We start from the raw sequence: 14,086 nt of genomic DNA, 5'->3' as shown, positions 1-14,086 counted from the left end.
TTGGACAACTTGTTCCCTCTTGGACAATGTACTAGTAAAAATCATAACTCTTCCTTCAAGATAGAAACTACAACTAAAGATAAATTATGAGTGTTAGTGTGTTCAGAGGCCTGCACTAACCACAGCCATGAAATCCAGATCTGTTCAATCATCTTATTCCCTCTACACCTATGTTTATTTCTGGTTAATAGCTTATTTTTTTTCCCCAGAGAGTACCAGAACAAAAACCAATGCAGAAATAATTATATATCCAAATTCAGACTTGCTTTGACCAACTATTTATACATATGATGAAATGTTTTATTTATTTCTTAAATATTCATTTTATAACCAAATAAGTGATATAACCAAGTTATAGAACATTTGGAAAAGGAAAACAGGAAAGATCCACCCCTCTTTTCCATCATCCCAAAAACCAGTTTACTAGGATTATTATCTTCTAGAAGGTAAGCTCCATGAGGGCAGGAGCTACATAAACCCTGTTTATTGCTGTGTCCCTAGTGATGAATTTTTAGTTTTTATAAATTGGAAGTTTGAAATTTGCACCTCTTGGGGAGTGATGGAAATGCTGGGTATCTTGATTGTTGTGTTGGTTTCATGGGTGTCTACATCTATCAAAATTCATCAAATCGTACATTTGAAATATGTGTAGTTTATTGTACAGGAACCATACATACCACAATAAAGGTATTTTAAAAATTTTTTTAAAAATGTAAATATCTGCAGGAATGACTGATGTATCTCGTTTTGCTATACAGAATTTGAAAGTCAAACACACTTGAATTTTCTACCATATACTTATTTGGCAACTTAGAGGATTTCAACTTCAGTACCTGTGAAGTGTTGAAGATAATCAGAGAAAGACAGTCCTGGAAACAGACTACAGAAATAAAATGAAAGGCAGAGAAATATGCATGTTTTTTCAGTGAAGCTTTGGGAAAGACAAAGAAAGCAAGGAGAAAGTAAAACCGACCCTCAGGAGTATCACCAATGGCGTAGATGCGAGGGGGGACTAACACTGAAGGGGTGCGGAGGACAGGTGCACACAATGTTGAGTCATAAAACCAAAAAAGCAGCACACGTTTTTAGGGACAATGGGGAGCCAACAAACAACTTTTTGCAGAAGAAATATATGCCACACGATAGGATAAATATGTCAGTGTCTTGTTAGGACTACAGGGTGGAAGTCATCTAGAAAAGTTTCTTGGTACTTTGAGCAAAGGGATAAACTGATCTATTAAATTAGAATCTCTGCTTATTATTTCAAAGGTATCAAGGTTACGAAAGGCAAGGAAAATCTAACAAATGGTTCTAGATTGTAAGAAACAAAGGAGAAAGCTAAATGCAATGCATGATTCCCAGACCTGGATCCTTTTGCTATTAAAAGTCCATTTGCTATAAACTGGCGAAACTTGAAATGGAGTTTAAAGCTTTGATAATAGTAACATATTGATGCTAATGTCCTAATTTGGATGCTTGTGATTTGGTTATGTAGGACAATGTCCCTTTATGTTAAAAATACACCCTGAAGTATTCAGAGAAATGGGACATTATGGTGGCAACTTAATCCCAAACATTTATTTATTTTTTTAAAGTTTTGTAGACTGTACTTGCAACTTTTCTATAAGCTGGAAATTATTATTTTTTTAATGAGAATGTTTAAGGGTGCATCTGGGCATTAGTATATTAAACACTGCCTAGGTGATTCTAACATGCAACCAAGGCTAGAAACCACTGCTATAGGGTCTTCATTATCAACACGGAAGAAAAAATGTTACATACTTTTGTACTGAGTACATGAACCATAATTTATTGAACCAAACTCTTCTTTCTTTTCCTTCAAAGATGATTTGTCAAAGAGTTTTTAAAGGCCAGGCCAGACTCTCTTCTCTTTGAGTACTAAGTCCAAGGGGAAAATATATATAGGTAAACAAAATGCATGGTAATAACAACAATACACTTGTTATCATTTGTTTGGAAATCACTATGTGCTGGGCGCTATGCAACCTGATAAGACAGGCACTGTTATCTTCCTTTTACAGAATGAGGAATCCTAGGCTCAGTGAGATGAGTAACTTGCCCTGGAGTACAGAGCGATGTTGACCCTATACCACTGCACGAGAGGAAAGCAAGGTGCTGTGAAAACATGCAGATGGAGCTCTGATGCAGACTATGAGTTTGATGGAAGGTTTTTTCAGAGGTAAAAAATATCTGATAAATCTTTAGACATGCACACTATTTCCAATTTTAATTATCCGCAAATACTTCCTAAATGAACATCTGTGTGGGAACTTTCCATTTAGCAGTCCTGCGGCTGCCTGTCCTTCTTTGGTGAGATTCTAAGAAGTAGAATTCTGGAACAAAGCGTATGGAAAAATCCCATGTCTTTCAGTACCTGCTGCCACACAGCTGTCGCCAGCAATATGAAGGTATCTATTTTCCTGAAGCCTCACTGGAAGTGGCCATGGATACTTTAAAAATTCTTTCCCATTAGCAGGAAACTAATATTTTTTATTTCTTTTATTATTAGTTAGGTTAAATATTTTTCCATTAATGCTTTCTTTCAAGCATAGATTTAAGACCTTTGTAACTACTACCAACCGAGTATCGGGGCATCTCAGCAGTAAAGTAACATCCTAGAAGGTCTCTTACTATATAGACGCTGTCATTTTTGCTCATAACCACAAAAGTGGCTGTGTCACAACAGCCACATCTAATGAAATCAGATTTCTATATTCATGCCAAAATCCCTGACCTCTAAAACTTACTGTGAGCTCAGTGAGACAGAAGAAATGCCCTGTTTGACTCTGAAATCCTATCACAATGTCAGCAAGTAAAACACACTCTATAATTGCTGTAAAAATAAGTAAATAAAACAACTGATGGTGACAAAAATATAAACTGAAACCATATTTTCTGAGCTCTACACGTATGATGCAAATAAAACTTAGCTCAGTAAACATCACATGAGAAAAAGGAGAAGTCGCTTGTTCCCTTCCTTCCCTGCTTGACACATAACTAGTGTGCCCATGACAGTTCTGGCTTATTCCTTTCGTCCCAACATCCTGATTGATTCTGGAATGGGCAATAAATTTTATGGTCACTGTATAACTAATGGATGTTCCCTTAATGAACAGTAGATCTAAGTACAATGTGCTTGCCTGATCAGATAGCTTGTCTTTGTGTCATCCTGAATTTCATTTGAAAAGTCTCTGAGCAGATAACTCTTTGGGCCTCTGTTAGTCTGTCTGTTTTTAAAATAATACTTTGCCATTTAAAGCTAAGTAACAATCTGCAAATAGTTAATCCTCGGACTAAGAGAACACCCCTTGGTAGTATCAGCACTCCTTACTCCATTTTATTGATAAGAGAAGTGAGGCATGGAAAGAAGAAGTGACTTATTTCAGGTCTCGGCAAGTATGAATCATTGGCCATGTGAAAGGAGGCCGCTGGAGCTCCAACTTCCGGTTTTGAGGAATTCTCGAAACCACACAGCCATTAATTTGCAATTAAATATCCTGTGCAGTTACGTCAGAAAGATTTTTAATCATTTAGTGAATGGCTTTGTAAACTACATGTAGTAACAATCTCTTTCAAATTGCATGAGCAAAATCACACGCATATCTTGGATAATATTTTCCAGTGGGCATACATTTCATTGTTAATCATATTTCAATTTCATTGAACAACCGTCTGACTTCAAGGCTAATCTACAGATCCTAAGCTCTCAGAGGGTAAAGGGAATACTTATAAAATAGGTGAAAATTTAAAGTAAGTATTTAATCCTTTGGGTAAAAATAAAATGTTACATTTTTACATTTCAGAAGTATTTACGTCTAAATTTCATACTAGGGTACAGTTTGGATAAGATTTCAGCAGATGAACATCTTGGATTGTACCAGAAATAATGGAGCCAGCTAAATCATTCTCTACAGCAACAAAAGCAAAAACTGATAGAAATAAATTTAACAGGCTATGTCTAAGACCCATGTAAAAAAGGCTACTGTCTGCATAAAAGAAGAAGCACATCAAAAAAAAAAAAAAAAAGCAGCACACCACACAGGCAGTTGGAGGGACCCACTTGCCACGTCACCCTCACACTAATCCATAAACATACTGCAATGTCGGTTAAAGTCCCGTTGGCATATTGTGGGGGCGGGATAAAGAACTTGGTAAATTTCATTTTGAGAAATAAGTTTAAGAGAATAACCAAGAAAACCTTTTAAAAGTTTAAATCGACTACAATAATAAAAATAGAATTTTGCTAGCACAGACCAATGGAATAAATTGAAAGTTCAGAAACAGGCACAAGTGTACATAAGAATTCAATACATGAGAAATAACCATGAAAGAACAGAAGGATTTAATAAAGAATGTTGTGGCAGCTGACTAGATCCATAGCTCACACCAAACATCAAATAAATTCTAAGTGAGTTGAGTATTTCAGTGTGAGAAAATGAAAACAAAATGTTGGGGAAGACTTTTCTATATATGACTTTAAAGGTGGAAAAAAAAAAAGACCAATAGATTTGACATAAAACAATACTCACTAAAATAAATATGTATTAAGGAAATCAGTCATTTTTCTGACTTTCATGCTATAAGCAATTAAATTTATCGTATCTTTTAATTTCATTTAGTTCCTTCTGACACAAATTTTTTTAAATTGTAAGAAGTTAAAAATGTCAATCTCTCAAGTTTCTTGAAAATTGAGAAATGACTTAATCCCAAACCAGACCAATTTTCACTTACATTTTCTTGTATTTTTTCACTGTTTCTTATTTTATGCTAATTAAACAAATGAGAGGTCAAAATTTGTCCTATATTAGCTGTTTGATTTGAGGATGTTACTTAACCTTTCTGAGTCTCAATTTCATTTTTCTGAAAAAAACACACATGATAATGCCAACTTACCAGACTTGCTGTGGAGGTCAAGAGAAATTTATACAACGCATTTATCATAATTATTATAGAACCTGATATATAAAGAGTCAATAATGGTAGTTATTACTTTTAATGCTATCACATTGCATACTGAACTTCTTAATTTCATCGATATATCTTTATGACTAGAAACTTCCGGTAATGGTATTTCTTTCTGATTCTGAAACAAATTCCACATTATTTAGTCAATGTTGTAGCTTTTTACTTTCTAAAATATTTTTAAACCATAGTAATATAGGCCAATCAGAAAAATAACCTTAATTTTATGAAGACTACCCAGTTATATACAGCATCCTTCACTTTGGTCTTTTAAAGTTGAAGTCTGAAGTCGTCAAATGGCCAAGGAACACTGTAATCCAAGAATCTGAAAAGGTTCCTTACACACTAGAACTGCTGAGATTATTCATGAGCTTGAAATAGAAACAGGGTGTTTACCCTTCTTTATCTTACCTCTAACGGGCCATCCTCTGGCAGATCAGTACAGTGGACAGCATTCTGGATCTTAGTTTTACCAAAGATTGCTCGGAGGGTTCCAGGACGTAAATGCCGGGCAATTTCCTGTTAAACACACATTCACATGTAGAATAAAATCAGCCATGCAGTGTTAAGAAAATCACCAGCTGTACAAAGCACTTGAATTATTCCTTAATGAAATACATGTATATATTGTTGGTACGGATTTTTCCTGGAAATAGCAGGAATGTATGAAAACTGAGCAATGAAAATTTTCAGTTCACTCAGAAGGCTTTTTCTCTGACCCAAAGTAAAGTCTGCTGTAATCTATGTTAAAGGGCAATAATAATTACCTTCTTTTTATTAACAGATTATGGGAGTCATATAAAATATGAACCCAGTTCATTATTGTGAAAGACCTATATTTTACAAAGACAACAGAGATCCTAATAACTTGATTTAAAATGAACTAGTTTGATGGCATTGATTCCAAAAGATTTTTTAATGTTATAGTTGTATCAGCTTCGTGCCATTTAGGGGGAAAAAATGGTTTTTCATACTTGTCCATGTACATATGTATAGCTGTAACTTAAATTTGTTTTTGTTACCATGTAGATTCCAATGTATGATAGAGCATACTTTATCCATTTTCCTGTTGATGAACATTCAATTCATTCCTTCTCCCTCTTTCCCAATCTCTCTCTTATTCTAGCTCACACACACACACACCCATACACACCCACAATTCTGCTACAAGCATTCTTGTACATGGTGCACATGTGCAAGAGCTTTTCTGGAATCTTAGGGCACATCCATATTCACTTTTACTAAGTATTGTCAAACTATTTTCTTAAATGGTGGTAACAATTTGCCCTCAACCATCAGTGCACAAGAATTCCCACTATCCACATCAAAACCAGCATTTGATATTGGCTAACTTTTTAATTTAGCCATTCTGGCAAGTGTGAAATGGCATCTCACTGTGTTCTTAGTTCACATTTCCTTGATTACTAAAGAAACTGAGTGATTTTTCATATACATCCTTTCCTATAAAATGCCTGTTCTTGACTTCCCTCCATTTTTCTACTGAGTTCTTCTTTTTCTTTTTGATTGCTACTATTAGTATATTCTGAATTCTAATTTTTTGTCAGTTACATATGATGATAATATCTTTTTCCCAGTGAAGCTTGTCTTTGAGTTTTCTTTAGAATGTTTTTTGATGACCAGAAAGACTAAATTTTAATGAAATTAAATTTATTGATTTTTCATTTATGGTTTGTGCTTTTGTTTCTTAAGGAATTATTCCCTACTCCAAGATCATAATGATACTCATGTCTATTGTCTTCCAAAATCTTTAAAGTTTACCCTTTCCCATATGGATATTTAATTGCACCAGCACCATTTATTAAAAATTTTCACTCCTTCTCCAGCAATGTCCAATGACAGCTCTATTATATAAAAGGTTTCCATGTATGTATGGGTCTGTTTCTTGGTTTGCCATTTGGTACCACTGGAATTTTTGTCTATTTTTACATCTATCCTATACTGTCTTAATTGTTATAATAAGTCTTCATTTGGAAAGGCAGGTCCCCCAGATTTTGCTTTTGAATGCATTAAGTTTGAGTTGCCTATTAGATATCCAAGTGAGCTTATCAAATACATGATTGCCTACATGTCTAGAGTTCAGAGGAGTGTCCCACACCACAAATAACAATTTGGCAATCAATAGCAAGAGTGTATATATGGCGTGTAAAGTGACAGGTTAGCTGAAATCATGAAGGCAGTGGAGTATAAACAAAGGAGAGAAGGCACAGGGGCACCATGTCATTAAAAAGCCAAGGAGATGAGAAGAGGTGAGCAAAGGAGCCCGAAGAGGAATGGCCAGCCTGGTTAGAAGAAATGCAGGAGCATCCTTTCCTAGAAGACAGAGAAGGAAAAATTTCAAGGACAGTTATCACCAGTGACAAACATTCCTGTTAATTCAAGTAAAGACTGAGAAGTGACCATCAGGTTTACCTGTATGGAGTCACTGATATCCTTGACTAGAGCGGTTTCAGAGAAGTGGAGAGAAGCGGAAGACTGATTATTGTGGTTTCAAGAGAAAATGGGTGGAAGAACTGGCAAAGGTAAACACAGGCAACTATGCTGAGGAATTTTACTGTAAAGGAGGGAGAAATGGAGCAGTAAGTAGACAGATAAGTAAGACCAAGAAAGTTTTTTTGTTTTTTTGTTTTTTTCTTGAGGCGGAGGGGATGTTGTCTTCAAAGTGGGAAAAATAATAGCACGTTTCCATGCTGATGGGAATGACTCAACAAAGGGAAAAACTGATGAAGCAGAAAGGAGAAGAGAGGATTGCTGGAGTGATGGGATCAAGTGACTAAGTCCATGCTGAACATCAAGACAGTCTACAAGGCCAGTTATAGCTTTGTGAGTTTATGTAGTGCAGGGAACTTACGGAAGTTCTTTATTTTTAATTTTTATTGAGATAAAACTTACATACGATAGCATGCATTGGTGTTAAGTGTACTGCCCCACGAATTTTGTCAAGTGTTTACACTCGGTAATCATCACCCTAAAGAAGACCTAGAACATTCCTAAAATTCCCCCTAGATGTTATCTTTTGACTGATTCTATTTTCCAGTGAAAAAGACAACAAGATTGCCAGCAGCTGAAAGAAAGGATGAGGAGGAGGCTTTTGGGATCTGAGGAGAGAAAAAAGAAGGTATGAGATATATTTTAAGAGAACAGAAAAGTGAATGGACTAGAAAAATGAATATGGCTGCTCAGAGCACTAAGCCCGCTCGAGGTTAGTGACTGAGAACGCAGAGGGAGATCATTTAGGACAGTTGTGTGTTCCTCTCCAGCATATTCAGCTGCACAGGTGCAAGCAAAGAAAGGTTAGGTAGAACACTGAAAGGTTAGATAATGAGGTTTGGGGTTTCAGCAAGAGAAAACAACAAAACAAGAGAGGGATGAGGGAGTTGAGGGTATATGTAAAGAAATGATGATGACGGACAAAAACTTTTAATTGAGTAAGAAAGTAAGTGAGGCCCTGGGAGGAGGGGGTGGTGGAGGGGTCAGAGACAAGGAAAAGGCAGATCGATGGATCAGCGCTCCTAGTGGGATGAAGTGATTATGGAAATCAGTGTGTCAGAAGAAACAAGCTGTAAAGTTAAGAGATAGGATATTTAAAGTGGGAATTACTGGGGGTAGGCAGAGAGGGAGTTACAGAGATTTATAACGACCAGTTTTAAGGTATAACCATGGCTGAGGTCAGATGGAGGGCAAGCTGGCTGGAAGAAAGGAGAACAACAGATGGAGAGGCCAAGGTACGGAGTGGATTACCTGTATGAATATACAGAGCACCGGAATTAGGACGGGTGGAGTGTATGGTGCAAGGATTCTGAGCAGCATCCCCGTCTGTGAGTCCATCACTTAAGCACATTTTAAAGGCGTTTATTTAGTGAGTTACTGAAGTCTTATTTTCAAGGTTTCTATCAAATGTCAGTTATAACTGTATCAAATTTAAGAAAAACATTTTGATAAACTAGAAAATAAGGCTGACTTCATACTTTATTTCATATTCATTATTTTCTGTTCCCCGTAATTTTCCAAGCAATGAAGCACCCAATGTTAAACACCTACTCTACCTACGTGGTGGTAAGCTGCCACTCTGTGAAGTAAGATGTACTCTGTAAAACTATGAAAGGTGAATGAAAGGTGAGCACTTTTCCGTTTCTTATCATTTCAGATTAGGGGGCAAACACTTCAAAATGAGTCACTCTGATTAAACTGTTTCATAAGAACTTGTTCTCTACCCACTTTTATTTGGTGCTCACCGTATTCATTAAAATATTACTTTCATGTACGTGCCTGCTACATGCACAGCCCTTGAACTCCGAAGAGGTGTGTGTGTGCTGGGAAGGGGGTGTGGTGTGGGGAGGTTGTTAACAGCTAATCTATTGTACTGTGGTCAGAGAATGTGGCCTCTGGTCTTCTTTTGAAGGAACTTGTTGACATTTTCTTAATATGTACTAAGTTTTAGCAAATGTCTCATGGGTAGTTGAGAAGAATACTGTCACAGGTTGCATTCTTGGGGAAACCAACTCTGAGATGGAGATCTGCATGCTGGAAGTTTCCTGAGGAGTGGCCTCAGGATCTATACTTGTGAGGAAAACAGGGTTGGGCGGAGGGAGAGGTTGAACTTCAAAGCACTAACAAGAGTTGCCCCCAGATAATCTTACAAGGAGCTCTGGAACTTCAGAGTTGTCCTCCATTGAAGCAAAGGGGTCAGATCTTTATCTCTCCAAAGTGACAAGTCACTGGATATAGGCTGTTCCAGGGAAGGGGGCATGTCCTTGTGCAAGCTAACTTTCTTCGGCAGAGAGCAATTTCTGGCGAGGGACTTGCTGCATCACTGTCAGCTGCCAGCACTTCCAGCAGCTGGGGAATGGGCACTGCAGTCCTGAAGGGCAGAGGCGGATCTGAGTGGCCCTCCACAGCAGTGACCAGTTACACACACACGTGCACACACATGCAGGTGCACACGCACATACATACACAAAGATGTGCAGATTCACATACAATTCATGCAGAATGTACAACATATATGACAAATATGGCACTGCGGATGCCTGCAGTCTGATTACCATTCTCTTTTCTGGAAGGTTTTGCATTATCTCTTTATCTGGGCATTGGCCATTTACCAGTCATTCTGCTCCATACTCAACAGTCTAATCCAATTTGAAGACATACATTTCAGTCAGCTTCTATTATTTTTATTATTATTTTCTCTCCTCCATTTTATCTCTTCTTTCCTTTAGCCACTTCTATGCAATCGATATTGAAACTTCTGGTTCTACCTTCCCTCTCTTTTCCCCCCTATTTTCCATCTAATTGTCTTTTTGGGTTACATTCTGGGACAATTCCTCCATTTGATCTGTCACCTCACTAATTTGTTTCTAAACTGGGTCCCCTGCACACTTCTACTCATTTGCTAAGAATTTTGACATTTCAAAAATTATAGTTTAAGCTTTCCATAGCTATAGTTATTTTTATGGATCCAATATTCCCTTCAGTCTTCCTGGGGCTACTGACTGTATTGTTTTAAAGACTTTCATTAGCTCAATTTGTTTTCCTTAGGTATTGGTTCTGTGTGCTGTGTTTGGTGTCTTCTTTATGGCATGGGTTAACTTCAAATGGTTGCTAATTCCTGGCCCTTTATCTTGGTTTGGAATTCTCTGTTTATGTGTAAGAGATGCTGGGGACATACGGACAGGTGCTGGTTATTTTTCTTACAGAAGTAGGGCTTCCCATTTTTCCTGGGTGTCACTAGCTATCTACCCATCACATTGTCTCTAGCTAAAGCCCCACATGCACCACACCGGTACTGTAGCTAACAGCATCAGCCGCCTTCTGCTCAGCATAAGCAAGGGAGGGTGAAGAGGCTGATTCACTCTGCTGCTCTTTATGCAGCCTCCTCCCGAGTCGCCCTGCAGACGGCTCCAGGTCCCTCCTCCGCAAGGCATCCACAGGGTCTGATGTGCCGCCAGACCCCTCCTCCTTCAGACCAGTCCTCTCCTGCATGCTTTAGTGTATGGTTCTCCAATCCTATCTGCCTTTCTGCTTTTCAAAGTTAATGGTCTGCTAATGGTAGGCACCCTTTCTTGTTTTCCAGCACTGCTGGAGATTTACTCTTTAAAATACAAGAAGATAAAAGAAAACATAATGCCTGTAATTTCTGAGGATTAGCAAGGCAAGAAGTGATGGGCGCTTGTGGCTGTCTGCCATGCTGATGAGAACTCATCCTACTGACACCTCTATTTCCCCAAACCCAAAAAGCTATCTCTATTTCATTTTTCACGTTGCTATAATTTTGTGCCTAAACACAGATACGATCATGCCACTCACTTCCTATGGCCTAAGCTCCTTAGTGTGGCATTTAATTCTTCCACGTTCTGCCTACATCTACCTTTCGGGCCTCACTCACATCTTCCCTGAAACCTTAAGTCCCAATAATATAACTTCCTCTATAAAACTAACTTGAGTTCCTCCCAGAGCAATCCTTCCTTTTCCACTGTTCCTACAGGAATTATGCTCCTATTGTAGGCCTCTGACTTGCAATTTATACCGTTTTCTGCGCCAGTTTAATAAGTTCCCATTAGACTCTCTGCCCTTTAACATGCTATAAAACTCCCTTGATATTCTATGTCTTATTTAAAAACACAGTAAATGTTTGCTAAATATGTGCTGACTGACATAAAATGACAACACTTCTATTCAGGGAGCCAGGACATAGTACTGAAGAATGAGAGGTGTGGAGGAAAGCCCTCTGGATTTGAATTTTGCCTCTGCCACTTACTGGTTGTGTAGCCACGCCACAAGGCTTAAACTTACTGCTTGTTGTAACGTTCTCATTTGTAAAATAGTGAAAAAATACGACTTAACGCTGATGTTGTTGTGAGGATTAAAGAAGTAAAAGTATTTCGAACAGTGTCTGCCATATGGTAAACATTCAGATAGATAGTGGCTTTTAGTTTTATTAATATAACCTTAGAATTAAAAGGAAACTAAAATGAGATAGTTCTTCAAGCAATAAAGGGTATATGCTGATATGTGTCAAAAGTGACCCAACCAAATATTCAAGTATCTTTTAATAAATATATAACAACTCTCAATAATTTTAATGATCGTTTTAGAATGAAGATAAAAGTTTACATCATGCAATAAGACATTTACATTAAATAATAATTTATAAACAAATCTCAGAAAATATGAAGTATTTTTACATGTATAGTATATTTTGTTTAGGTAAATGATAATAATGAAGCATAAAGAAAGAGAACAAGTATTTTCTTCATATCTGCTGTTAAAATTTAGGCTCTCATTTTGGATCTTTTTTTTTACAAAGGGATTGGTACATTTATTTTAGTTTTGATCACTATAAAATATCATGTATGCCTATAAAAGTGAAAAACACTGAAATGCTTAAAGTGAAAGCCCAGAATAATCCTTCGTGGGTCATTTCCCCCTAAATTTCCCGGCAGATTTTCCCTAATTCTTCCTATTAGAGCCACGCTCCTCCTGCTTCCTATATTGTGCGGTAAAAACCATCCTCCCATGCATGGCTCCCTTCCCTTAATGAAGCAGAAATGAGTACCAGGTAAATAAAAGCAACACAAAGTTCCAACATGCAATTTAAATTTAATACCATAAATAATTTTTAAGTTACTGCAATATTAATAACTGATGGGTTATACTGAGAAAATGAGACTCTGAAGTACATTATTTATGTGCACTTAGAAGGTCCAAAGTCTTTCAAACTCTACCAAATTCCTGGCATAACTACCTCCCACTACAACCTTGCCTTCTCAGCTCCATCAAGTCAAATGCTTGGTTACTGTACAGCTCATCTTAAGTACTCAAAATTCTGCTCAGGTAATCGTACAGTGGGAGGAAGAAATCTGGCTTAAAGAATGACCTCTAAATCTAAGACACAGAAAATGTATTATGTAGATTGATGATTGGCAAAACACTGAAAACAAAACAGAGAGTTCACGTAATTATTCTACTACTGTGTGCATTATATGGAAAATTATCATTTATCAAATAATAGGTCCATGATAAAATATGTCCGGACAAAGAAAACAAACTGCTGCCCTAGAAAGCTATTCTGTTTCAGTTTTCCATGACACAGAAGAGATATGCAAGAATGAAAATGACCTTCCACTTAACAAATGAACTAAATTGGGAGAGATTAGTAAAACTGACTGATTATGGAACTTCAAAGAAAGACAACTTTGTGATCAACAACAGAATATATTCACAGAATAAGTGGCATGTGATGGATAATCACACCTGGTCATTAGCCTAATTTTGGGAAAATTCTAAGTAAAAGGAAAAAAGTCTTGCCTAAACTATAGGATAACCATGTTAGCTGTGATACAGATAAGTGGATAAATCTTAAAAGAAGAACTTGCATAGTTCTGGTATTAGAAATCCTAAAAGAGCTATGGGGAAAAAAATCATGTTATAATCATTACCCTCATTTTATAGGCACCAAGTGTAACAGAATTTAATTTCAAAGGCCAGTGAAGCGACCCCCAAAATTAAAACAGCAAACATTCATGTTTCTAGCCATTACTGGTACCCTTCAGCAGAGTTCTGAAATATTAAAAAGTACATGTTAAGTTCTCTCCTTGACTCCTCTGCTACTTCAGAAATATCTTACTAAGGCTGACCTTCAAACTGCTTTTTCCATTTGGATGCAACTTTGTATTAACTGATGCAGTTACAGTTTTACATTCCTGAGAGACAAGCAATACTGGACTAATTCACAACTAAAACAGGACAGTGAAACACTGGAAGGAATTGGAAGTAGGAAAGAAAAATCAGAGAGGAGATCCAAAGTCTACTTTCTGTAAGTCTAAGGATCCGTCTAGAACTATGCATAGGACTCAGGAAGAGTAACTGCAAAATTAAACTTAACTACTTATGTGTTAGTCTCAATGAATGTGCCATTGGAGAATTCACAGTAAATACTCTTATTTCATTAGCTCTGGAGACCACATGAATTATTTATATAAGAGGCATCATTAAAATCTGGCTTGTGAACTCTGACAGGATTCACGTCTCACTTTTAATTAAGTAGAAATTAGCTGCAATGTAGATTTATGGAACCTGAAGAGGG

General features: G+C 37.0%; 1 protein-coding gene across 7 annotated transcripts in view; it reads right to left on the bottom strand.

Annotated features, from left to right (window-relative positions):
• Positions 1-14,086, bottom strand: part of NME7 (NME/NM23 family member 7) — a 171,996-nt gene that overhangs the window by 37,857 nt on the left and 120,053 nt on the right. For 6 of the 7 annotated variants that reach the window (XM_014556069.2, XM_032463786.1, XM_006173248.3 and 3 more), the window contains exon 11: positions 5,395-5,502. In XM_014556069.2, coding sequence (XP_014411555.1) covers positions 5,395-5,502 — 108 coding nt within the window. Of the gene's footprint in view, positions 1-5,385; positions 5,503-14,086 lie in introns of those variants that run through there. The other variant, XM_032463785.1, reaches the window with a different exon arrangement.

The sequence above is a fragment of the Camelus ferus genome, chromosome 21 (assembly GCF_009834535.1).
Source record: "Camelus ferus isolate YT-003-E chromosome 21, BCGSAC_Cfer_1.0, whole genome shotgun sequence".
Lineage (NCBI taxonomy): Eukaryota > Metazoa > Chordata > Mammalia > Artiodactyla > Camelidae > Camelus > Camelus ferus.
Note: the sequence above shows the minus strand (reverse complement) of the source record. Positions and strands in the feature narration are given on the sequence as shown.